General features: G+C 35.5%; 1 protein-coding gene across 3 annotated transcripts in view; it reads left to right on the top strand.

The window, feature by feature from the left end:
- Positions 1-26,854, top strand: part of IL1RAPL1 (interleukin 1 receptor accessory protein like 1) — a 689,590-nt gene that overhangs the window by 69,777 nt on the left and 592,959 nt on the right. For 2 of the 3 annotated variants that reach the window (XM_054654990.2, XM_077172083.1), the window contains exon 2: positions 15,727-15,832. The exons of the other annotated variant lie outside the window; for it this stretch is intronic. In XM_054654990.2, coding sequence (XP_054510965.1) covers positions 15,751-15,832 — 82 coding nt within the window. In that variant the 5' untranslated portion in view covers positions 15,727-15,750. The remainder of the gene's footprint in view (positions 1-15,726; positions 15,833-26,854) is intronic. 3 annotated transcript variants of the gene reach the window in all.

The following is a 26,854-nucleotide window of genomic DNA, read 5'->3' as shown; positions in this document are numbered from 1 at the left end:
AAATTCACTGAAAGAATGATAAAGTACTGGACTGCTCTTCCCAGGGAGGTGGTAGAATCACCATCTCTGGATGTGTTTAAAAAAAGGCTGGACATGGCACTTGGTGCTATGGTCTAGTGGAGGTGTTAGGGCATAGGTTGGACTCTGTGATCTTAGAGGTCTCTTCCAACCTCATTATTCTGTAATTCTGTGATTTGTTTAACGGTTTTAAAGAAAAAAAAATAAATGCAATGCAGTAAGAGATTTAAAGATTATTTTGATGTTCCTTAGCCCTATACTGTCATATATGTTCCTCTAGGCTTTGTGTCATAAACTGAGAAGGAGGCAGTCAGGATTTCTATCATAATGCAAGCTGGGGTGCTCTGTTCACCATTGGAGCCATAGCTTCACCCTACATTAGCTATATAAAAAAAATATTAAAAAAGTAAAATGAAAGACACAACTTTCCCAGGCATTGTCCTGGGAAAGGCTCTGAGAAGATCAGAGAAAAAAAAAATTAACAATTCTTTTCTTCACTTGCTGCACCTGTTGTTGTGAACATGTGGAATGTGTTATAGAGATTTGTTTATCAAAAGGTGGTGGTTTCTTAATTAACCAATTGTGATGGTGTTTAGATTGAAGGACCAGTTGGGTCCACCTGTATTGTAACTGTCAATAAGGGCAATGAGTTTCTTAATAAGTATAGTATAATAAAGTAATTGATCAGCCTTCTAGAATCATAAATCATAGAGTCAATACTAATTATTACCTGTCAGGGGGCCTACAGAATCCCGTTTTCAAAAAAAAAAAAAAGTGAGGTGTTTTTGTGCAGGAAGCAGCCTCTTTACTAGTTGCCTGAGCTGCAATAAGTAAACAATTGAGAACCCTTGATAATTCATATCTAATTAAATTGCTTTCATGAATCTGTGTGGGTTAAAGATTTAGTAGCACTGCTAAGAATAAGCTTTCCTTTCTCATGGTAAGCAGGAGTCATAAGTTCCACATCTACCTCTGCACTCTCTGGACAAAGTAGTTAGCATTGACAAGCCCTCAAATCAGTAGTGTTGAAAGGGATATATTCTGCCCTGGTCACACTGAACATGTATAGACCTAATATTTGCTTAAAAATAACCTTACTATTAGGGTTTTTGTCAGGGAAGACAGCATCTCCATTTCTCTGGGAACTGTGCTCTGCTTAACCTACTATATGTTTCAGCAAAGTTTTTGGATATTCTGTTTAAGTTTACAAGAAAGACTAAAATTTGTACGCGTAGTTAAACTAAGGGAATCACCTTGCCTGTCCAATATACATACTTAAAAAAACCAACCCCTATCCTTGTAGCAAATTAATTTTTAGATATTATAGACTGAATTATCTTGAAATGCTGCATATGCTTGTAAAATTTCATAAAAAATGAAAAGTTTCAGTGACTATCTGACAGCAGATACAAAACCCAGAGTATGCCAGAGAATGCTAAATGCTTATCATGACTTCTACTTTAAAAGCTGGAAATTAATTTAAATGGGACCAAAACACATCTCAAAAATATATTTATATTACAAATTGAAGTTCATAGAGTCATTGAATGGTTTGGGTTGGAAAGAACCTTAAAGTTCATCCAGCCCTACCTTGGGCAAGGACACTACACTGGACCAGGATGCTCCAAGCCCTGTCCAGCCTGGTCTGCAGCAGTTCCAGGGATGGGCACTGACAGCTTCTCTGGGCTGAGGTGCCTCAGCATTCTTACAATGAAGCAGTTCAAGGGAGTTGATTGAGACAAGATAATAGTCAAAACTCTGTCAGTATCTAATGGCTTGTATACAATAGAGCTAAAAGCTTCTTGGTGAACAGCTAATACTTGTTCCATTAGAGCTGTGCTAAGATCCTCAATTGTTAAAACCTTAGGTTTTCTTACTACACTTGTTTTCATTAACTGTTCATTTGCACATAATTACTGACAATGCATGCCCATTAAACGGAAAATAGGCTTCTGTCCTAAATGGACAAACCTCAGTAAAGAATGTCCTGACTCCTTTAGCTGGAGCCCCATCGTATGCAATGATTGCAGCTATTAGGCATCACACAGCAGTAAAGCAGGATGTGTAAGGCAATGAATAATGGTCAATGGCTGGAGCAAGGATGTTGTACCTGTATCTCCTGTTTAAATGGGATCTAATGCAGATCTCCAAAGCACCTCACTCTGAGTTTTTACATTCTCCTTGTATTCTCTCCAGTGAGACTAAACTCTGGGGACATTTCAAGCATGATTGTCTCTGCTTGACACAATACCAGCAACTAAAAATATTTAATTTAACAGATCTTTTAGTTCTGATTTTTTTCACTCTCCGAAATCGCATTTTATCATAAATCAATGACACTGATGTAATGAGTGTGTTTTCACCTCCTCTAAACCCTTCCCTTCCCTTCCCTTCCCAGAACTTCCCTTCCCGGAACTTCCCGGAACTTCCCGGAACTTCCCGGAACTTCCCGGAACTTCCCGGAACTTCCCTTCCTGGAACTTCCCGGAACTTCCCGGAACTTCCCTTCCTGGAATTTCCCGGAACTTCCCTTCCCTTCCCAGAACTTCCCTTCCCTTCCCTTCCTGGAACTTCCCTTCTTCTTTTTTTAAGCTCTTCACACCATCATGAGCCACAATGCCATAGCAAATGAAGCATACGTTTCTTTTAGATCCACTTCAGAATTTCTTATCCCAAAATGGTGAGCAAATGTCAGCAATGGCAGTATTTGTTCTAGGAATGCTTATTGTCTCCAAATAATGTTGAACAGATGAAACAAAATCAGTATTTCTACCTGTTATGACTGCACTGGCTGCTGAATGAACCCTCATAGTACCATCATTTGTTTCAAAATGACACATTCTGGGCAGTGGCTACTGCCAGTACTGGTGAACTGTCTATGCTTTACACTCTTGCTCTCTCTCTTAAACAACTCTTATATTCCTTGTTTGTTTTATTATTTTGAAGTGTTTTCCAGAATGTGTGGACTTCATATACATCCAGCTCTTATTTTCAGAGGAAGTTTCATGCAATCAAAAGTATGGAATGAAACTATTCCCGCTGTACTCAGTCATTGTGTATAAATGTTAAATGTATTTTTAAAAGATTTCTAGAGCCTAAAGATAAAGGTTTTACAATTACCCTGCTCTGTGCACATCTCAGGATGTCAACTTTATTTTAGGAAGTATAGGCTGACTGGTATTCAGCTTCTAATCTACTGTAATTGTTAGATCCTTTCCTACAGAACCAGTACCTGGCCAGCTATTATTCATCCTCCCTGCATTTGGTTGATTAGATCTTCTTAATTTGACAATTTACATTTGTTTCTCTGGAGTTTTTTTTTTTTTTTCACATGATTTCTGTAGTCTGTCAGCATAATTTTCAATGCTGTCACTGACTTCAAACAGTTATGCAATTCATCCCACCTTGTTTAATCTGGAAATGTAACAATCAAAATATTTTTCCCATCATGTAAAAAGTTATTAAATAATGCTGAGCTAACAGCAGGAAGTGTAGAAGTCCATTTGGTATCTGGCCTTCCAGAGTATTGGCCTTTGGTCATCCTAACGAAGCAATGGGAGAGTTTCATTACAGAATTGATTTTGGAAGCTCTAGTTCTCAATTCTTCATCAGAATAATCTCCTTTAACTAAATGTAAAAAGAAAATAAAAAAAAGAAGAAAGTAATGCAACCCCATAAACTTTTACTTCTGGTTTACTTAATACCTCTTATAGCTCTTATTAATCTCCTGGTGTTATAATCAATGAAGAGTTAATAAGATTTGTGTGTGTGGTATGAAATTCACTGCCTGTGAAATAAACTTACCTTGCATCTGCATCCACATCTAATCCCTCAATCGATGTGTGAGCACAACAGCCCCAAGCAACTGGGAGGCAGGAACAGACAGGGGACTGTAACTTCTTGTGGGTCAGAAGTAATCCAAAAAATACTGTGTTCCCAGTTCATTTAGAGAGGCTGGGCTGGCTGCTGTTGGAGAGGGAGTGATCATGTTCTTTCTCAGAGTGCCTGTGAGGAGTATGTACTAGAATCCAAAACCCTGTGTAAATAATATAAGCATCAACTGTTGCTGCATGTATTTTTAGAATGTACCAAGAATTTTTTTATTTTAGACATAATTTCTCAAGGAAGTAAAACCTCAGCAGTGTTATTCTAATATAGATTTTGTATTTATGATTTATTGGTATAAAAGTAGTCAGTCAATAGCATAGATTCATGGGCAAATACACTTATGCTAAGTTTTGAATTCTGCAGAAACTAGATGCATTTCTGGTGAGCTTTTAAAGCTTCCTGGGGGCTTTCACAATAGGAGCTGATAAAATTTTATGGAATGCTCCACTTTTATGTTTAGAGTATGATGGGAATCATTCTACCCAGTACAACAGGGCAGAAATTAACAGAATAGTTTTGAATGAGCTACCCATAAACATTTGCTGCATTTATTTTACAAGTTAACATTTTGCTTGTCGCAAACTGTTCCTTTGAAAGCACACAATGTGTGTGTGTGTGTGTTATGGAAGTACAGCACATACCCAGGAAATGGAAGCATTATTTTGTAAGTCTTCTTGATTTGAAGGAGTTGAACCCACATGTCCCAAATGCCTCATCCAATTATTTCGATGACACCAATCTCTATAATTTCTGGAGAAAACAAGGTGGAGTGCAGCTGTGCATGCTAAATCCAGGGGCCTGGAAAAAGAAGCAAAAGGAGACAAGTTCAGGTTTAATAGTTTTAACACTTCCATAGAAAAGAAAGAGTCCCAGGGTTACAGTGTTTTCTCCTGTTATTTCTGATGTGCATTTCATCCATTTTAAGACAGAAGATTTTGAATTAGAGGCTTGGAACCCCAAGCCTGATCTACCACAGGTAAGACCAGAGTGATTCTCAGTCCATGTGTATTTGAAATTCCAGTTTTGAAAGGCTACACAAATATTTGTCATGGTGGGAGAAAATATTACTGTTTTCCAGAGAAGTTATTTTTGAGAAGGTTTTTTATTTTTGAATATTATTCTCAAATCAAGATTTTGAAGAATGTCATTATATATCTCCCAGCTATGAAAATTGCTAGCAACATACTAAATATACTGCAGTTTAGTTTGTGACCTGATACTTTGCTTGTGACCTGAATATATGTAAATCTTAACTTGATTTATATGTTTCACTGTTATAGTCTGAAATTTTAATTTTGGAACAGCTATAGTTAATTATCAGGATGTTGCAGCATTAAGGTCAGATATTATGTATTTAATGAGTTCTTATTAGTAATACATAATTGGTAAACTGGAAGCTCTGCCTCTTCTGAAACTATCTAAGAGCTTATTTTTGTCAAACCATGAAATGCAGCTATTAATAAACAGTACTGTTCAGCAGCTTAAAACTGTAAATGTCTGTGAGGAAGTTAAATTCAGTAGTTATTTAGGCCAGTCACATTGCTGAGATGTGTACAGTACAGGCTGAGATTGCAGCTGAAGGTAAGCAATAGTCATAGATCTGCTACTTTCCTCTGATGCAGTGAAAGTTTCTCCTGTGTTGGGATTATTAGGTAACTGGTTGGTGCTAGGACAGTGAAATAGCAAGCAGAGTTTGCCTAGAAATTAAAAGGCATTGAGATATGCTTATCAAAAACCAGCTAACCAAAGCAACAAGTAAAAATGAAGCAGGGCTAAGGAATGCCATCCCACATGGAATGATGGGTCTGGGCAGTTTCAAAGTTGTCTTGTTCAGTGCAGCTAAATGCTCTACAATTTTAACAGGAGAAGTTTTAGTCCCATTTGCAATCCTTTCTTCTTTTTACACTTCTACTCTTCTTCATAATAATAGATCAGGAATTATGAAATTGTGATGTGATTGTCAGTATTGTAGGAAAGCTGGCTTACATTGATGGGGCGCAGAACAGAGCAGAAAGAGCTGCTCTGCTATACCCACCACTGGTTACTGTAGTTGCATATCATCAATGCTTGAATTCTTTACAAACCAATTAAATGGTGATAATATTTGTAGAAATTGCTCTGCTTTAAATTATGGTACACAGGGTGATGTATCAAAATGGTAAAGCTGCCTTATTCTTTGTATGCATATTTCTCTTCAGGTCCTTGTTCATATTCAAATGGCAAATTCATCATATGGACTCTTGTCTTTGTCAGGCAGTAACTTTCCTGTGAAATCTCACTCACATACTGACTTGCTGCTACTCAAATGTTTTTATATGTGATCTTGCTGTCTGCTGACATCTTAAAATAATTATATCATAAATGATTAATAAAATAGTGAACTTCTAAAGTGTTTTATCATTATTTCTCTAAACACAAAACTGTTTTCAATCTATTAATTTTCAAGGGGAAGCATCAACTCTTCTCAGGTTTTTTATAGTATTAAAATGTGAGAAATTTTCTCCCATTTGAAATGACCAGGTTTGAGACAGACATTGGTGAATGGTTATTCTGGATTTCAGACCTTTTTGTGGAGCAAGGTGTCAGGGTGTGGTGAAGGTGGACTGTCCAGCCCCAAGAGTGACACTGGGGTAGCCCGTGCCCTCACCCATGGGGTGCAGTTTCACAGTCTTTGAATATTGGGGGGTAATTATGGGGTCTGTCAGCAGCCTCTGGCATGGCATGGTGAGCCAGGGGCTCTGGCCAGGAGCAGAAGATGACATGAGAGAGGGCTGGGGGTAGCACACGTGTGAGGAATCCATGCTGAGACGGGCTGCCTCGAGTGCTGGCAGCATCCAGGTGGGGCCAGAGGTGGAGCTGGAGCCCAGCAGTCCTGCAGTGTCACAGACTGACATCCCTGAATGAGCTTGTCCCGGGCCCAGCAGGGGAGGAGGACTCAGGGTAGGCTGGGCAGGGACACCCAGGTCCACTACTGATCTCAGGACCTGACAGCAGGTTGTCAAAATCTGGTTTGAAGAAGTGTAAAGGGCTTGTCAGTTAGTCTGTGAGAGAGAGGGGATAAATGAAACACTTGTTTCTCACTTTTCACAGCTCTAAAGTGCAGAGGGAGCTCATATAGTAAGAAGTGTAATGTAAATTTACACAACTTCCCTAACATCTCAAATGGCAGGATAGGGCAAGCATTAAATTAGAAACAGGTCATGTGTCAGGCTCTCAGATTACCTTGTGTTAGCAAAATTGTGTTTCAAGTATCAGCTGTGGAAAAACCATTGATGTGTGATGTAAACTGATAACCCAAGTGATAGTAAGGAGGGGGTTATTATTTTGTGTATAAACATTCTGTCAGAATATCCACAGTGGAGCTCCATCCTCCACATCCTTCTGTCCTTCATCTTGAGGGATAATATTTTTCTTATTAGTTACTCAGATAGATACTGATAGATATTGATGCCTTAAGTTGCAGCTTTCATATTTTCTAGATTCTGTACTGCATTAGTGTGCAACCCTGGGCTTCATATAAAGTTTAATAAGTTCTCTTCACAGTTTAGTCACACAAAACCATCGTTTTCCAGCCTGAAAAACAAGGACACCATTGCAGCTTCTGGCCCAAAAAGTGTAAACAATGGAGAATTGAGGAGAGCAATCTGTGAGGGTGGGACTTCATAACCTGAAGCTGTAATTGGACAATTAACCCCAACATGTAAATGGACCAAAAACTTCTAAAAGTGTGAAAACTTATGATCTGGGGTCCATCTTGGGTGGAGCCATGGCTCGGCTCTTGTACTGCCCAAGGTGTATCCTTTGAAAGCCTTTTAATAAATATCTACTTTATTCCTTTAACACTGTCTAGCCTCTGTTCTAGGTAACTTCTTTAGGCATCAATACTATTCAGGGAATTTTTGGAAAGAAATCATTCTTTTAATGTTTATTAATAGGCAAAATACTTAAAAACTTCTGTTACTGTCTGGAAAAGAGCTTGCTTATTTTATCAAGTAACTATGTAGAAAATTTTATGAAGACTGAACTTTTTCAAAAATGCATTTATTGTAACAAACTCAAAATTAGAGTTAATTTAAGTTACATCTTGCAAATTTATTTTTCAAATATATTATGTTGTTAGAAAACTGCTACTATTCATAAATTAGAAAATGCAGGAAAAGTACTCCTATAGGAAACTAGAGAATCCAGCTGTTCTGCCATGATCTTGCTGCAAATGGCTAGTCTTTGAAAACTTGCAATAAACAGGAGTTTGAATTCCACAAACCATAAAGTGAATATACTTAGATTGGAAAAGGGGTAATATATTCTCAATTTTTACAAAGGGAAATAGAGAAAACCTCAGAAACTCTATGGTGGTCAGTCTCACCCTGGTGCCTGGCAAGATCATGGAGCAGATCCAACTGGAATCTATGCTAAGGCACATGGAAAATAAGGAGGTGATTGCTTGCAGCCAACATGGCTTCACTAAGGGCAAATCGTGCCTAACAAATTTGAGGGTCTTCTATGTCAGGTTTGCAGTGGTGGTGGATGGGGGAAGAGCAGTTCATGTCCTCTCCCTGGACCTGTGCAAGGCATTTGACACTGTCCCACATGATGTCCTTGTCTCTAAGGTGGAGAGACATTAATTTAATGGGTGGGTCAGTCAGTGGATAAAGAATTGTCTGCGTGGGGTCACTGAAAGAGCTGTGGTCAGTGGCTTGATGTCCAAGTGGGGACCAGTGACAGGCAGCATTCCCTGGGGGGTTGGTACTAGGACCAGCGTTGTTTAACATCTTCATTGGTGACATGGACATGTCAGCAAGTTTAAGGTCCCTTCCAACTCAAACCATTGTTGTTGTTCTATTATTCCTCTAGGGTGCCATAATGATATTATCAGATTTCTAAAGTCCATACCTCTTCGGTGTATTCCCATGGCTGCAGATCTTCACTGACTCCTTCTGCTGCATGCTGTTCTCTCTCAGGTCAGAGCTCCTTCAAGGCTCTCCCTGACTGGCTAACCTGCCCCCTTTTATCCCAGTCATCTTCATTGGTTACAGCTGCAGCCCAATTAAGGACATCACAGCTGCAGCCCATCAAGGGCAACCTGGACCTCTGGGGCAAAGCCTCTATACAGAAATTCAAATACATTTCCTCTACTATAAACCATTGTGTGATTTTATGTTTCTCTTATTCTACTGCTATTGTAAATATTTCAGGAGCTCATTTAGTTGCCTGAAAACACAAACATAACTATCCAACAAAATTATACTTGCAGTATAAAAACCTTGTCAGTTTAGGCAGAGGTGGAATTTCATATTGATGCAAGAGCAAGGCTAGTAAACCTCAAAAAGCAAAGATACAGAGTGGTCAAGGAACCAACACGAGAGCAGATAAGTGGTGTTAGGTATCTTGCATGCCAAAATGATGCCATAAGTTCAGTGATGGTCACCAATGCACACAGATTTGAAAAGAAGGCCTTTTTCTTTATTTGGAAGGGCAGCATTTCAAATCACACTGATATCTTTAAATTTTTCCTCTTCACCTGACTTTATGTGTTTAAGACTATAAAAAGGGATAACTGTTTCATTTATTATCTTCTACATCTCCCTTTAAAAGTTATGTAACACAGCAATCATCTTCCAACTATCTTTGTTTAAACATTGCTGTTGACCTAAACTTCCTGAAAACTCTAAGTTTGCTGCCAGGTTGCTATAATGTTTTTTCTTTACTGTCTGGAAAAAGAAATTATGGTTTCAAACTTTTCATTAATCCATTGACCTAATTTGCATCATGAGAACACATTTCTTATGTATCCTACTAGATATATTGGAAACATCAAGTATGTTAATCCAGTTTTGTTATATTTTTTGTTGAAAAAAACCTTTCCTTAGTTTCAGATCCTAATTTCTTTATGATCATGAGTTGTGAACTATTATCTACTTTTAATAACAATACAAGATTTTTTTAAACTTAGACTGGTGTATTTTTTATCTCCAGTAAAGGCTCCTAGAAATGAACAGAGACTTCTCTCCATCCTTTGTTCCCTTACCTTGATAGTAAATTACTCGCTGTCTCACTATCCAAGGATTTTCTTGCTCTGTTTGCATCAGTACTTCTGACTGACTGAGCCACCTTGGTGAATTATCTGGGGCTGTCATGGGTACCCTGCTGACCTGGATCCCACAAGGTCCTATGAGACCATTGGAAAGAGACCATCATCTCCCTTTTGTATGTCTTTGCTGAATCTTTACTTCCTCTTCTTAGCCCCTGCAGTTCCCCAAAATATGTGTTGTATAGTTTTCAGCTATGTGACTATTTCATGCTGTGGTTCAGAAGGACAACATGTCCAACTGTTTCTTCAAAAGAGGTTCCTCAAGCAAATGACATGTTAAATTTCAGATATCTGCAATCTGCTACAATTTATTTGTCTCATAATGGAAAAAGCACTAACCAGAAATCTTATTCATTACATAGTACAGAAAAAAGCCACTTAGTGAAATATTTAGGAACACGTTAAGCAATCTAAACAGTATGCAAAATATGAATGTTTGCTAGTCCATGTTCTGTTCAAATACTATTGTTGACATTACTTTTTTCCATAAGGCTAAGAAAATAAATATTCAGTCCATATCAGGATTCTTTTTCATTGTAGAAATTATTTTATTTATTTAAGTGATGCATGTTTCTTAATGGAAACTTTTGGGAAAAGTAGATTATATTTTCATATACAGAGATATATGGAATAATCTCAAATTTCTCCAGATAGATTGCCTGGTTTACTATACCTTGTATGACAGACGGAGTCAATAAAAGGTATCTTTAAAGGAAGGCAATAAAGAGTACCAGGTTTAATAGGGAAAGTCATAATGCTGTTGGTTGGAAACCCCTCCAAAGGAAGGCTCCATTGAGTTCTTATTCACAATGTGCCCTGCAGGACAGGTGGCATATTGGCTTTTTCTTATCTCAGTTTAAAGTACTGTCACCATTCCTTCAACCATTACTGCTTGCTTAGTCTTCTTCATTCCTTTTTTTTTTTTTTTTTTTTTTTTTTTTTTGTCATGGACCACAACATTCTTGAACTTAGGAATGCTTGGAGGAACAGGGATGATTTGGAAAGCAAATGCAATAGTTTATTTTCTTCCTGTTGCTTTTGACTGGTTTTTCTTGAGTTCTTCATAATTTGATTACTAAATCCTTTTGTTTATTGGGACTCTGGAAAGGACTAATTTTGTGGAGTTGTGTATTTGAAACAGGTATATTTTCTTTTAGCTGCCATTTTAAGTGTTGCTAGGGTTATCTTACTGTTCTAGGTCAGCTCATGACAATGAATTGACATGTTTATGAAATAACAGTGATTCTTAATTTAGTTTTTCCTTGCATTTTAGGAATTTAAAGTTGTTGTTTTTTTTTTTTTCCAAGATGTTTGAATTGTGTTCTGGATATACCAAACTGTCCTTTACACTTTGTGAGATCTAATATCATTCTGTTCAGGGATTTGTAAAGAACTACCACTTAAAAAGAGAATATTACTGAACAGGCATTTTTGTTATTACTGCAGAACAGTCATGAAATATCTTGAAGATTTCAGAGGATGCTGCAATATTCTTTTGCTTTTTCTTTTTCTTTGAAGGGCATATGATGGAGAAAGTTAATGCAGCAGTTTGTAACATGTATAAAAAAACATTCTTCAAAGTTAGAATAGCAGTATGGGAAGAAAAATGGTTTTCAACTAATTAGTCAACAGACATCAGCTAGCAGTTATAGGCTAACTGAGAATCATCCCCTTAAAGTTATTTTAAGGGATTTGAAGAGCCCATGGAAAACTTACTAAAACTTACTTCAGTTAAGTTTGATTCAAGTATTGGGAAAGGCGCATAGTAAGTACAATGAGGAAATCAAAATTTTCTTTTCTATTTTCCTGCCTTATCAGGAACTGCTTTACTATAGTTAATTCAATGTCTGCTGAGCTGTTTTGGGAAGGATGTGTCTATGTGTATGCATTTTCCTCACAGCGAGTATTTATGACAATTGAAGAGAAAAAGCATTCTTGGCATTTCCCCAAAGAATGTTAGTCTTGATATACAGTTGTATTTCTATTTCTGTCTCAACTGGAAAATTAGATACTTTCTGATGCAAATGCTATGCTATGGCACTTTTGTGTCAAGCAGTGACACCTTCTACAGAAAAGAATTTTTAAAAAAGTTATTCATATGCCCAGTTAAAATTTGTGTGCAATATATTTCTGCAGAAATACTTAACGTTTTTTCAGTGCTTTGGTTCACACAAACAAACAACACACTACTGAAAATCTGAAGTTGTAAATACTGCTTATAGATGAAAAAATATTTCATCTTTGGTATTGTAAAAAGAAAAGGCAGCCAAAAATCCCTGGTTCTAAAAGACTTTCTTAGTCTACTATTCACCCTTGGAGTATAGCAGTCTTATACACAAAGGGTATGTAAAACATGTTAAAATAGATTCAGCTTAAAAAACAGCAATTAAGTTTATAAAGACCATACATTGTCTTGGCTTTTTAGTGGAAGTAACTGAAAATCAGAAAAAGGAACAACCATAAAAATTACTTTTGTAGATGTATATGTAAACTGTCTATCTAACTATTGCTTAAAGAAACAGCAGACTTGTCCTGCTTGTTAAAATCAGAATTTCTTATTGTTATTTAAAAAAAAAAAAAATTCCAGCTAAGCAACTAGTAAAATAGTCTCTTCCTTAAAAAAATAATTGCTGAAAGAAGGCTATTTCCAATGCATGAGATATCATGCTCTACTTAGTGATAAGAATTTGACTTCACAGAATTATGCCTTTTATTTTGTTTTCCAGTTTAAAAGCTACCTGAGTATGTTACAGTGTCCAGGCCTCGGGCATACTCATTGCAGTAGTGAAGGCATTTCCTGTTGACTTTGTTGACTTGTTGTGAGATTCCCCTTGGGATGTTCCTTTTATATTTTCTTCTGACTTGCTTATTTTGTTTTCACAACCAATTTCACAAGGGTGACATTTTCTAGAATAGTCAATTTCTGAGGCATTCACCCGGAGCAAGGGACAAGAGATGTTAAATATCTGTTTTGAATCACTCATATGAATAACCGGAGGCAGATTTCCCAACCGCCCAGACAACTTCCAGAGCTGTGAGGCACCAGCTCCAGTAAACTGATCTTTACTTCTTTGCATTTTCTTTGGTTGAGCATTTGGTTTTTAAAATGTAGAGAAGACCAGAAATAGTTCTCCTCCTTCACAAAAGGGAGTGTAAACAGAAGAGAAGGGTTGGAAGGCTCTGGGGAGAGCCTATGTAGGATCTGATATGTTGCTTATATTGCTGTAAGGAGGCAGTGGCTGCTGTTGGGAGTCATCCCTCCCTTCTTTTTTCCCTTTGGCAGTAAGTTCTTTCTGATGTTTCCAAAGACAGCAGCAGACTTTACTTTCTAGGGATTTACCACAAGTCATGTAGGCAGCAGCCAGTTTAGCTTATGCCTTTAAGTTAGACCTGAATCTCTGAGAATAAATGCACATGAGAACGTCTTCCATGGTGATATTTTTAAAATGCAATTCCTGCTATATTATTATAATAATATTCCCCTTATTGTCTTGACAACTTAAATTAGTGATATATGCATGGACCAAGAAAAGATTTTCATTTACTGAACAGTTTCTTATTGATATTATTGTATTTACCAAGTCTTGCTTTGATAGAATCAATCTTTATAGCTGCTCCACGGTTTCCCTACACAAATACCTATAAATACAAATGAATACATGCATGCACATACATATGCAAATATATGTATATATTTGCATTTGTTCACAGTGATCAGCAATATTATCTTTTGATGTATGGTCAAAAAGGATGTATTTGGATATGCTTTCACAGTCAGAACCTATTTACTGGATTTGTAATTGCGTAGTAAGATCCTGTGGCTCTTTGGGCAATATTTATTAGGCTCACACAGACTCTTGCTAGTTCCCTGGAGGCTGAAGATATCAGCTTCAGGATTTCCTGCGGCATCAGTTAGTGCAGTGACTGAGAAATGAGATTTTGATTTCAGAAAGCTTGACTAAGGTCTGCAGTAAAATGTGGCATAACACATTTTGGTATCTACTCACTGTGCTCCTGGAAAATTAACCTTTATTGCTAGCTTCTAAATTTCTTAAGATCTATATTATTTATAACTGCCAGTGGTGATGCTACTTTGTTAAAATTTAAAGTTAACTAAAAATGTTAGTATTACACATAATTTACCTCCTAGCAATCCCATATTTCATATTTAATTTCTAATTTGCCTAAATTTTCTGAAGTAGCATTTGAATGTAGGTGAGTCTTTCACTGATTCTAGAATGCTGAAGCTTGTCAAAGACCATGAATGAACAAACATTTGTGTATTTCTCTGTGAGTACAAATATTTTTATAAAAAAATAAGATATACAAACTTGTCAAAATATATTATCTCACTTTCTCATCTTTACTAAATGCATAGTAATGAATGTAGTAGATTTGTGCTTAGTTTTAAAATGTCATGAAATGTAAAGCTTTAATACAAAATATATATGAAGTCATAATTTTTTAAGCAATTTTTCCTATAATGTCCTTTTTTATGCTGCTGATGTTTCTTATTTCTAACCTGTTCTCTTCTAAGATGAAGATATTTTATGATACTGCTTTCAAAAAATGTCTTAGGTACTCAGTAACCTGATTATCAATGAAAGCACAAAAGATTCACAGTCTCTTTAGAAATCAAAACTTGTACTATGTGGCCCCTTCTGAGAATTTCTTTCAGTTGCTGTCCAGTCCTATGATTAATGGAGGTGAATATCAAAACCACATTGGTTTAGTCTGGGTCTTAGTTATAATATTAAAGAACCATTGATCCCAGCCCTTTCTCATCCCCATTAGACAAGATTTTTTTGTGTAAGCTATTCTAATGAATATAGATAGCATAGATAGGCTGCTGTCTAGCTTGAATAGGCAGATTTGTCCTCCTTCCCTCTTTCAACACACTGAAATACAAGATATTAGCCCTATCAACTTATTCTGAAGAAAGCTGATAATCATCACGAGTAGATGACATTAATTCCTCTTACTTATATGAGGAATTAACAAAATGTTTAGTTCCTGCTTTCTCCACCAGTTCATACCACTTAATACCCAGAGTAAATAAATAGAAATACAAATCTTTTATTCACATGTTGGAGGTGAAGGCTAAAGCACAGTCTGTGCTCTGCTTATCTCCATTCTAATTAACATTCACTTCTGATTTAGTGCAGTGAATATGTTAGTTTGAACTTGCATGGAAAGTTGCTCACCTAAAAGGAAGTTGTAAGTTTCTATGCTGGTTACTTTGATGTTCTCTTATTTCCCCCCTTTCTCTGTTCCCAAGAAGATGATCTTTTTTTTTTTTAAATCAAATGTTCATTTTATTGTGAATTTCTGCTCAATTTGTGATATTAATAAGTGAGAGCAAAAGTAATGAAGGGCATTTTTTTCTTTTTCATGTTGGTGGGTGGAAAAGGTTGTATGATAAAAAGAAGTTTCAGGAGGTCTTTTATAAAGTTTTAGCAGGGACCTCATGGATTTTCAATATGTAGAAAAAGTTGTAGCTTAAGTTCCAAGGTTAAATGTAGTATGTACATGTGTTTGTTTTATAGTGATTTTGGTTTGCATACTTTTTAAAAGAAAGAATAAAACATTTTTAGTGCTTTAAATTGCTCACAAAAACTGTATTTAGCTTTTCCACAATGTCACTATTATGATTATTTACTTCAAGGTTGTTTGTTGTTTCAGCACCAGTGTACAACCAGTGTTTCTTTCTATTTTTTTTGGTACTCCAGGAAGCAGCCACGGAAAGACAGAAGATGAAAGCTCCTATTCCCAACTTGATTCTCTTGTATGCTACTCTGACTCAGAGCTTGAAGGTTGTAACCAAAAGGGGATCAGGTAAGTAAATCTTTATCTCTGTGGTTACAGTCTGGCTTGGAAAGAAGTGCTTAGTGTTTGCAAGCATACACCAGGATGTTGTTATGGTGGTTTGGAATACAGTTAAGAGGGTTTCACATTCTGCAGCAAGAAGAGTTGGCAGCTTCTATATATTTTTGACTATTGCTTTATGTGGACTTAATGAAAAAAAAATCAGATGTGTAATGTGAAATGAATATAACCTTTCACCTGTTGAAGGAAAGTTATTCCCAGAACTTTTTAACTTAAAAGACTACGTTGCAGTCAATGTTGTTGGGTTACCGGATTTATCTGTTTTACTATATACTTTGGAAAATTAGGATCATAGAGTTTGGATTTAACAACAACAAATAGATCAAACACATTAAATTTAATAACCATTAAAAGTGAACAGCAAAATGTGGTTTTAAGCTAATACGTAGTTGAAGAGTCTAATTCAGCAAAGAAAAATAGTTGGTATTCAGACAGTTGGATTCATTTTTTCTCTGTCACCCTGAAATTCTAATTTTACTCTCTTTGGCTTTTCACTGGGTAATGAAAAAAAATAGAATTCTACTTCTGCAACCTATCTTGCTATACTGCACTAAAGAAAACGAAATCCTTAATGAAATCCTTAATTCCTTGTTGGTGGATTAATGAAAGTCTTAATCCCATGTTGATTGAATTAGTTAATTGGGTTTGTTGTTAGTTGTAAGTTTCATTTTGGCATTGGAGTGTTTTGGGTAGCTTTTGTTGTGCTTTTCCAAAAGTCTGTCTCTGATTTATTTTTGTCTTCTGGTTGGTAGTAGTTGTAAACTGGTGCTTGGGGAGAACACAGCTCTTTATACATTTTTGGCAACATCTTAAATTATACCTTGCCTTTTCAATGGATTATATTTGTAACAGCAAAATGAAATAGATTGTATCTCCAATATTTTAGTAGCTGGAAATATTGACGTAGGAAAGGCAAACATGGAGTACTACTACAAAGTAAAGTACTCCTTAATGAAAACTCAAGAATAAAGTATATTTGGGGTTATTTAAACTCAAGAAAACTGAAATACACAGACTGAGTGCAGACCAAAGGATCTGGCAATAGGTGGAAGTGTGTATAAGCTGCTGTAGCCTTGATAGATAATATAGATATCCTTTGAATATGTCTGGCTAACATTGTCCTGATTGATTAAGATTTAATACTTTTAAGCTTGAAGTCAAGGCCCCTTAATTTAAATACAGTAAAACCATTATTGATCTTAAAGTAAATTTTACAAAGACATCCATTCTTAAGGAACTAAAAGAAGTCCAGCTATCACCTGTTACTTGAAAGTGACAATGATAAACTGGGTTGTCTTTGCATTTTATTTCATAACTTTTTGTCCATATGCTCTTCATCCGATTAACCAATGCAAGGAAAAAATGGTAAATATACAACGAAATTTATTTTTGGGAAAGTAATTGCTGTCCGGCAAAAGAAAAAACATTCAAAATTTTTCAAATATATAGAATTTGTTCTCATCCTGATGCTGTAAGGAAAAGGAAAAACTATAATGGAAATCTTTGTATCATATCTTACTGTAACATGGGGTCTTGAGGTTTTTGCATGCTTCTCCTGTGTAGAGCTTCAATTAGATGTATCACCAAGGGGGCAGTTTGCCATGCTGTATGTGAAAAGGAAAAAATCTCTCATTTACTGAAATCTCAGATCCTTCTGCCTTTGGTCATGCTGCTTTGTGATTTAAGATTTGAAGAACTTTAGTGCTAGGTGGAATGTAGTAGTGTGTGATGGTTCTTGGTTTGCTTTTGTTGTTGTTTGTTTGATTTGGTTTGGCTTGGTTTAGTTTTTACATCCCTTGGATGCTCAGGAGGGCTATTTTTGCAATGCTGAAGTGTTTCTACCAAGAAAACCTTATTTAACAGGAGTTTTAACAAAATAAGATTGACTTATGTGTACTGTGAAAATATAAATGGTTTCCCAACATTAGTGCAACTCATAATTGTGAGTAGGTAAAAATATCGACTTGAAAAGTGGAACTTGAGTTTTATGTGAACATGTTAGCCAGAGGCAGAACGTGGTGAGGGCATGGTTTAAATCTCTTCAGTCAGTTCCACTTGTGAGTGCATTTTGTACTTGAAATATCACCATGAAAGCAAAGAAAAAAATTTAAAAGTAATATTTTGTACTTATGAGTTGTTATAAATATGAAGTTGCAGTATCCACCTTTTTGAGATGTACTGCTTTTCTTTACTTCCTTCTCTGTCATAAATTACAGGAATGTAATAAAGTTAAAAAGTTTACATCAGTAGGCTAAATTATTGTTTTAATTGATATTTATTCCTTCTAATTCACTTTTGTTGAGCCTGTTTCTGATGACCAAACCTAAAACCACAGAACTTGTGTTCTTTATTTATCTATTTATTTATTTATGTATCCAATGCATATATTTTCATATATATTAGCTATTTTACTATATTTATTAAATATATTATATAGTTTATTTTACTTTTATTTTTATATTTTCAGTATTTAATATAAAAAAGAGATCTGTCCTTGAAAATATGTCAATATAGTCAGAGTACTTGACCTGTTTTCTGTTTATTTATCAGTTCTGCTAAAAAGATAGTGATAAATAAAATAATGAGTTTGTCAGTCTGGTGGAGATACATTTCCAACAACTTCTCTGATTTTTCAAGAACTTCAGAAAGTCACTTTCTAAAAATCCATAGCAAGTCTGGCCATCTATTGGCTTTCAGGACTGAAAGTATCAAGTTATATCAAGTAATTAGCCATATGTGGACACAATTAGAATCAATATATTATTCTTTGTTTTGTTTTTTTGAGAAGAGGGTTAAAAAGACTTTATAACAGAAGAAAGCTTAGGTTGTGCTGCATTGGATTTTATCTCTGGTCATGAGAGCAGTTCTCATACAAAGCTCTTAAATTACTTCAAGGTAGTCTTTGAATCTTTCTACCACTGTGTGCTATGAATAAAATAAATATAATAATATAGAGAATAAAGGGAACAGTGTTAATCAAATATTACATTACACAGAAAACATACTTTAAATTAATTTGGTCACAGCTTTTTAACTTACTTTTTTAACACTTTATCTTGTATGATTGTGTCTCTCTGACAGAAGAGACTTTTTTTTCCAGTTACTATTTAAAATAAGTTCTGAACAGTTTCAAGTTGCTCTTTAATTATGTTGGATTTCTTTTACATTAAGACCATGTGATGACTGTGCTTGTTACATGACAATGGATGGGTGAGCAGTTGTAGTAAAAATTGCATTACTAAATATAGATGATACAAGAAACTTCTTCCTAATCCGTGCATGCAAAAGACTTGTAAGCACACCTAAACTTTTCCTGTCAAGTAGAGTTGACCATACAACACCTACAGGCTGTAATGCCTTCTCAAGAAAGAAAAAAAGGATTCTTTGCTGTAAGCTTCCCTGTTCCAACCACTAACTGCACAGTGGACATCATGGTTATTAATTGGGTGTTTCAGGTATTCAGTGAAGTCTCCCTGAACCGTAGAAGCTTCAGAGCAAAACAACAGTAACTGCAAAGAGGAACTTTCTTTTATCAAATAATAGATCTCAGATAAGATTTGCTAAATGAGAAGCTGATTCTTGCACTACTTCTCAGCTCCTTTACATGTCTTAAAGCATCTTCCTTCATGAAACAGTTCCTGTCTGATCACAGTGATCTGTTTGATGCAAAAGAAGAATAAATACTTAAAGCCTACATATTTTGATTCATTCAGTGCATAGTTTTATAGGATTTGAGTTTTACAGGAATTGAATTAAACTTCAAAAATTTAGAAGAAAATGCCTGTTTCTTAGCATGAAACCAAACTACAAATAAATTTGTGCTGTGCCTAAGTGTGTAGATTTACTTTTTGTGCAATTTAGTTCTGTCCTTGATAGTATTTTGAGAACTTTATGGTAATGCATTTCTAAATGTTTTCCTTTCAGTGACTTTTCCTGAAATTATCCAGTTTCATAGTTTGAACTAAATTGCTGGTTCTTTTTTTTTTTTTTTTTTTTTTGGTTTTTTTTTTGTCATGTGGTTTTACATTCATAGAACTTAGATTTCAAAAAGTCTCTTCTTTACAGGTTGAATGGTATTTAATCACTTACTTCTGCTGAACAGAATTTTGGCTTATGAATTATTTAATATTCATCAAAGAGGAAGTAGGTTAGGAAAGAGAGCCTCATGCTGATGCATACAGACTTTTTTCCCTATAAGATATATGTTAAATGAAATACTTGAACACTGCATTGCCATCTGGTGGTTTTTTCCAAGGATGCTGAGTAGACAAAAGAAAGAAAGGTTTGGGATTTTTTTTTCTTTTAGAAAAAAACCAAAACCCACAAATGTGGTAAAAGGGAAAATGTGGAAAAAAGTATGAAAAGAGATCTCGTTACATAAAACAGTTATGAGCTGATCAGTTTATTCAGACAGTATTATTGTAGTCTCTTTTTCATGCTTAGATGGCTTAATAACAATCTGGCTGCCTTGTATCAAAGAGGTGAGAGTTGCTATTACTACCTCTAGTTTTCTGCTTTTCTACATATTATTCTGCATTATTGGTTAATTAATATTCTGTGTTCAGTTCTGCTATTGTGAATAGAAATTTTCTTTTCTAGATCAAATTTATTCTATGATGGAATGATTTAACTGGAAGGAAAATCTTTCCAGTGATTGGTTTTTTGGATATGCATATGATCCTTTGCATCATTATGATGAGATTAAAGTCTAGATATGTATTTTCTTGTGTAACAGTAGATTGCTTCTCTTTTTAAGGTCTAGTATTTTTTTGCCTTAGCTATTATTACTCAGTATGGGTGGTTCTTGTACTTGGATGAAAGATCAATATTATGAAAATAAGGTAGTAATGACTTTGACACTGAGATACTATTTTTGAATTTTATTTTTGTATGAGCAAAATATTAATTTTAATGAGGTAAAAATTATTCCATATTTTTTGTAAAAAATAGTGGAACTCTGAGGAACAAAGTGGAAATATATAATAAAATTTCAAGTAGTTATGCTTTAAGAAATATAAGGTTATATTTTTCCAAATTATTGCCATCCATGATTTTTTAGAATTTATTGCTCATGAAATAATAAGTATATTTTAGATAATTATAGCAGTTGTATAAAAAATATCTCTGAATAAAAATACAGTTGCTGTTTTCTGACTTTTTTTTTAACTGGAAAAGGAACATACCTGTGCAATACGGTCCTTACCAGCAACAAAGCCAAGGTTTTACACCTAATGAGGAATGTCATAATGAGAACTCAACAGTGTAGTTAAAAAAAGAGTAAGGAATATAAGTAAGTCAGTGTGAGAACACTTTGCATCTAGGAAGAGTTTTTGAATTGACTTTACTCATCTCTACTTAATAATTGAACTGTCACTCTTTTATAGAACATATATATATAATCCAGCTTATAAAAACACTTTGAGAAATTGCACATAATTAAGTGCTGAGCCTTAGCAGAGATCTGGTACCCAGTATTTGAGCATTTGTATTTTTAATTTATTTTTTGTAACCCTTCCAGGTGAGATTTGGTGTCCTAATTGTGTAGTACTACATAAATAGTCCTATTCTTCTTAGTATCTCCCTTTCAGTAATTCCATTCTGTTTTTAATTCTACTTGTGTTTTGGTTGCCTAAGTATTTTCCTTTTGGCTTCTTGTCAAAAGGTAATTAGTTGATGGATGTCATATTGGATCTGGTATGCACTGAATAGTAATAAGAAGGTTCAAAAATAAATTAATATACCTGTTGTTCTTTTTTCTTATACAATTTATGAACAGAACACTCATATTTGCTGCATTCCAGGTACTGCACACTTGGAGCAAAGCAATATGTATATAAATAAAGGATATGCTTCTTGTAAACCAGAGGAGTTTATGTCAATTGATATTAATGGCTCCTAGCTGTTGTTTTCACTCCGTTACAGAATGTTAATTTCCCATTATTAATTGATGAGACTCGTGGCTTGTTGTGTGGTTATGTAGAAATTAAAATAATATTTAGAGTCTGTGTCTATTTGACGTACAAGATTAACTTCCACGAGAATGACTTTTTAAACTGGAACAATCAAGACTACTGTTACTACTATGAAAATACTTTTTCTATCTCTCTGTTTGGTGACAGGAAGAAAAAAATAGAGTGAATACCAGTCCTAAGCAAATATGTGTGTACCTTTCTTATTGCACTGGGAATGGAATTATTTTTGCATCATGACCTGATTAAGAAGTGAACCTTGCTTCTTATGAGGATTGTTTCAAAAAACTCATTTTGAATTGGCATATAAATATGCAACCTAGTTTATGGTTGTAGCTGTGGGGCTGAATGGGGAAAACTGTGAAATATTTTTCTTTTTGAGAGAGAAGAGACAAAAAGATGAGGGTGAATCTTTACAGTTAAAATAGAGATAAACAGAAATCCTTGTTTCATTCTCAAGCAACTTTCTTATATTGTGATCTAATAATTATTCCATATTGATTTTATTAACACTAATATTCTTCAGGTTTTCATCCTAAGAATAAAATATGTTTTAGTTTTCTTTTTGCACCTGTTCTGTTTTATTTATAGATGGCTATTCCTCCCCATTTAAATGTGTAGTAGAAATCACTGTTTAATTTTTAATGCTACAACTTCATCTTCACAGTTGAAGAATTAATTAACTGAATGTATCCACTTTCTTGGATTTTTTCTAATTACTCTGCAAGATACAGTTGTATGTCAGTGGAGGAGGGAGTTTCTCGCTTTCGTACTTGCACATTTCTTTTAATGATAAAAACCTTCAAAAGCAGTACAGTAATGGGGTCAGCTGAGATGAATGATTTCTTGTGCCTGCTGGGAGGGAAGCCTAGATGATCTAGAGATGCAAAGACTGTGTCAATGCTCTGCCTCCTTCTTCAACACTTGCACTCTTTGTCCTGAACTTCTGCTATCTGTCTAATTCTGGAGGGAATTGTGAAGCCTTCTGTAAATAATATAACCCACAGAAAATTTTTGCATCTTGCTATTACTACATGACACCAGGGTGTCAGAAGAGCAATTAATGTCCTTTAGCACCTTATTTAGACATCAAAAGTATCCATATCCCCATCCTGCAGCAATTCTGACAAAGCCATTTACACCAATTTTGGTATGATCCTCAACTTCTTTCCATGTTTATGGAGGTAAACCTCCAGTTGATTATTGGAAGGTGAAAAGGCATGACTTGTTGTTTGGGAATCAAGAGATACTGGAAGAAAGTAGGAGTGAAGAATCAACTTATTCAGTAAATTTCTGTATATTCAGGAAGTTAGAGGGTTCCTTTAGAATATGGTTTTGAAACTGGGTTTTGTTTTGTTTTGTTTTGTTTTGTTTTCTGTTTGGTTGTTTATGCCAACAGTATATGGGAAGCATTAGATTTTTTTAAAAGAATAATCTTTTACAATACTGCATATTTATTTAACTACAGAATGTTGCATGTGTTGCACTACAATGAAGTAATTTTCAATGTCCAGTTTTCATTTGAAAAATGCTGAATAATAGTGTAGCTAGAAAGAACACCAAGTTTTGCTGGTTACCTGTGCTTGGGCAAGGGGATGGTTTGGCTCCAATGGTCTCTACTCTGCTTTTATAAGTGAAGGATGCTATTCAATATGTCAGATGAACAGCAAATATGAGGATTGTATACCAAGGGGTGGCAGAGAGACTGTACTGCAAAGAAAAGAAAGAAAGAAAGAAAGAAATATAATTCTTGTCCACTGGAGGATTTGGGCAGTAAGGAATGATTGCATCTCAAGCATAAATCCTTTGTGACACATTACTTATTTTGGAGACACTATGAAAGCAGTAACTGTTACTTGTCCTGTGAGCATTTATGAACAGGATGGCTGGCATTTTAAAAATAGTTATATGACCTTTTGTTGTTTCTAGGATCCATCCTGATACTTTTCAGAGTCCTGGGAGATTGTGAATTATACCACAGTATGTGAAAGGACTGTCTGTGTTTTGGCAAAGGGTCAATGTTTTAGAGTGTGCAATATATATTAAGAAATGACTAATGATAGGAAAGGAGACAAAACAAAATCAGAAGCCAAAAGGACAGTAATAGATATTCTTACATAGTTTGGTCATTGAGTTTTAGTAGCTGCTTAGAAAAGTTGACTCTTTTCTTCCAGTCCCGATGTTCCCTGGGGAGCCATTAGGTATTGTTTTACTGATTGGCATCTGTTGGTAAACAGCCTAAAAGATTTAAAAGAGCCAGTGACCTTTGATCAGAAATCACTGTTGTAGAAGATTTATTTATTTGAATTTTATCTTGTCAATTTTATGTAGAATAATGACTGTGGAAAATAAGAAGGCAAAAACCCCTCAAGGACAAGTAATGACCATCTGATATATTTCTCTTTTTTATTTAAGTGTACTCAGTAGTGAAAATTATTAAAATATAAAAATAATAGCCATGAAAATAAATTCTGCCCATTAGAATATAATTTGTTGTCATACTTAAAGGACATTAAAATTGATGAAATCTGTCCTATTAAAATACTTCCTGACTTGCTCTTCCTGAAGGCTGGAGGGAGAAAGTGCTGTAAGTGCTATATACACAGATATGTGGGAACCAATTTACCATGAAAATAAGAGGTTGTCCTTTAGATTGCAATCCTGAATTCTTCAGACGTTCTCGCTCAGACTTGTTTCAGCTGTTATGGTCTTCGCTTCAAAAGCAGGATACACAAAGTCTTGCAAGATTTGTATTTTTAATTTCTTTTTCAAATCATTTTTTTGCAATTATAAGGAGAATTATCAGACTGCAGTAATGGTAAATTACAAGACAGTTATGTTAGTTGAGAGGTGAGTACTCCTGTAATTTCATCACCTTGCTCTGAAGGTATAACTCATTTCAGGAAACTGTTGGTTGTACAGATGCAAAACAGACAATTGTGCTGAAGTGATCTGAAAACTCATTTAATGGATTAGCTCACTTCCACAAATCACTCTTTTTCATCCTTGACAAAAAGGAGCAGTTTTTACTCTCTTGAAAATAACAGCAACATACATGGCTTGGTCAGACCAAAAGAGAGCAGCCAGCAGTAAAGCTGTTGTTCATACTATTTTTTTAAAGAATACAAGGTAGACTTGTCTTAAATTCCAAAATTTCTGCTGAATGCCATTGGTATAACCCAGAGTGAACTCTGAGGCCAAAACTGAGAGACAGGGAAGAATAATGGAAAATCCCTGTACATGTTGAGATGTCTGTTCTCTGAGGGAAGGCTCAGCTCCTTCCTGCAGACCATGGAGCCCACAGGGAGGCTGTTAAGCTCTCACACATGTGATTGCTGGGGAGCAGCACAGCAAAGGAGGGAAAACATGGAACAATAGTGTTAACCTCTGAGCTCTTTCTAATCAAACAATCTGAGCCAGGTATGAGAAGGAGTCAAGCTGCCTTTTCTAGAAGTGACTAATGCATAGCCCCTGGGTTCACAGGGGTCAGGCCAGCATGGAGGCCAGTCAGTTCATTGCTTTCCTTCTGATGATTGTGCCAGGCACTTCACACACTCTGAAAAAAAACCACTTTTTTGTATCATACATTTACTTTTGCCATTGGCAGTGTTTTAAATGCAGTTTATATTTTTGTTGTCTGTGAGAACAAAAAAATATTTTAAACTTTGAATTTTTCTAGGAAATTTAATGAGTCAGTAACAAGGCGTTCTAGTTCAGTAATAAACACTTTTTGAAACAATTATTCAGCAGAAATGCTAGCTGGTATAAATTTACAAATATGCACAATTTCTTTTTTTTGTGTATATTTTCTGTGAATTTTTAGCAAGATGGGGCTATTAATGGATGAAGCAGGATACCCTGGCACCTGGCCTGGATCAGCAATAGTGTGGCAGCAGGACCAGGGCAGGGATTGTCCCCCTGTGCTCGGCACTGGTGAGGCCACAGCTCAAATCCTGTGTCCAGTTTTGGGCCTCTCACTACAGGAAAGGCATTGAGGGGCTGGAGTGAGTGCAGAGAAGGGCAGCAGAGCTGGGGAAGGGTCTGGAGCACAGCTCTGATGAGGAGCAGCTGAGGGAGCTGGGGGTGTTTGGCCTGGAGAAAAGGAGGCTCAGGGGGGACCTTTTTGCTTTCTGCAACCACCTGAAAGGAGGAGTTGACATGTGGGGGTCAAGGCGCCCCAAGGTTCAGGCTGGACATAAGGAGCAATTTCTTCAATGAAAGGATGGGGAAGCACTGGGATGGGTAGAATCACCATCTCTGGAGGTGTTCAAGAAGTGACTGGACCTGGCACTTATTGCAAAGGTTTAGTTGACATGATAATGTTCGGTCCAAGACTGTACTCAATGTTTTTAGGGGTCTTTTCCAACTTTAATGATTCTATCATTCTATGTAATTTTAAATCTGATTCTCTAAGTATTTGCTTGCATGGAAGATGCTTTGTTATACTCTGAGAACCTCCTAGTTCCTTTATTTTTCTACCTGCAGCTATTAAAAATAATTTAATTTAATTTATGTTTTATTAGGTTGATTCAATTATAATGCCCAGTAAAATATCTCTTTATTTTCTCTCCCATTTGCCTGATCTTAATTTCTATGCCAAATTTAATATTAATAAAGGCCTTAAAACTCGTCTCTTGCTTAGGGAAAAGGTCAGGCATCAAGGTCCATCACGCTCTAGAGAGAAGAATAATGTGTTATGTTATGCTTTCTTCACAGTATTTCAGTGCTTTAAGCAATTCTGAATGACCAGTCACATACGAGAGTAATTTTTGCTTACATTTTTTTCTTGCCTTTCCCCCCTTTCTTGAAGACATCTTTTGCTGAGTTTTATTGTGTTTGTGGATTGCTTTTTGATTTTTTTACTGTAGTTAGTTAGTTTTGGTATAAGTAGTACAATGCTGTATATTTTCTTAAATTTTGGGGTGAAGTTAGAATACCTGCTGAGTAAGTCTCTATTTGACTTGCAGTAGCATAATGACATAATCGAAATACGAATAATTAA

This window comes from Agelaius phoeniceus, chromosome 2 (assembly GCF_051311805.1).
Source record: "Agelaius phoeniceus isolate bAgePho1 chromosome 2, bAgePho1.hap1, whole genome shotgun sequence".
Taxonomy (NCBI): domain Eukaryota; kingdom Metazoa; phylum Chordata; class Aves; order Passeriformes; family Icteridae; genus Agelaius; species Agelaius phoeniceus.
Note: the sequence above shows the minus strand (reverse complement) of the source record. Positions and strands in the feature narration are given on the sequence as shown.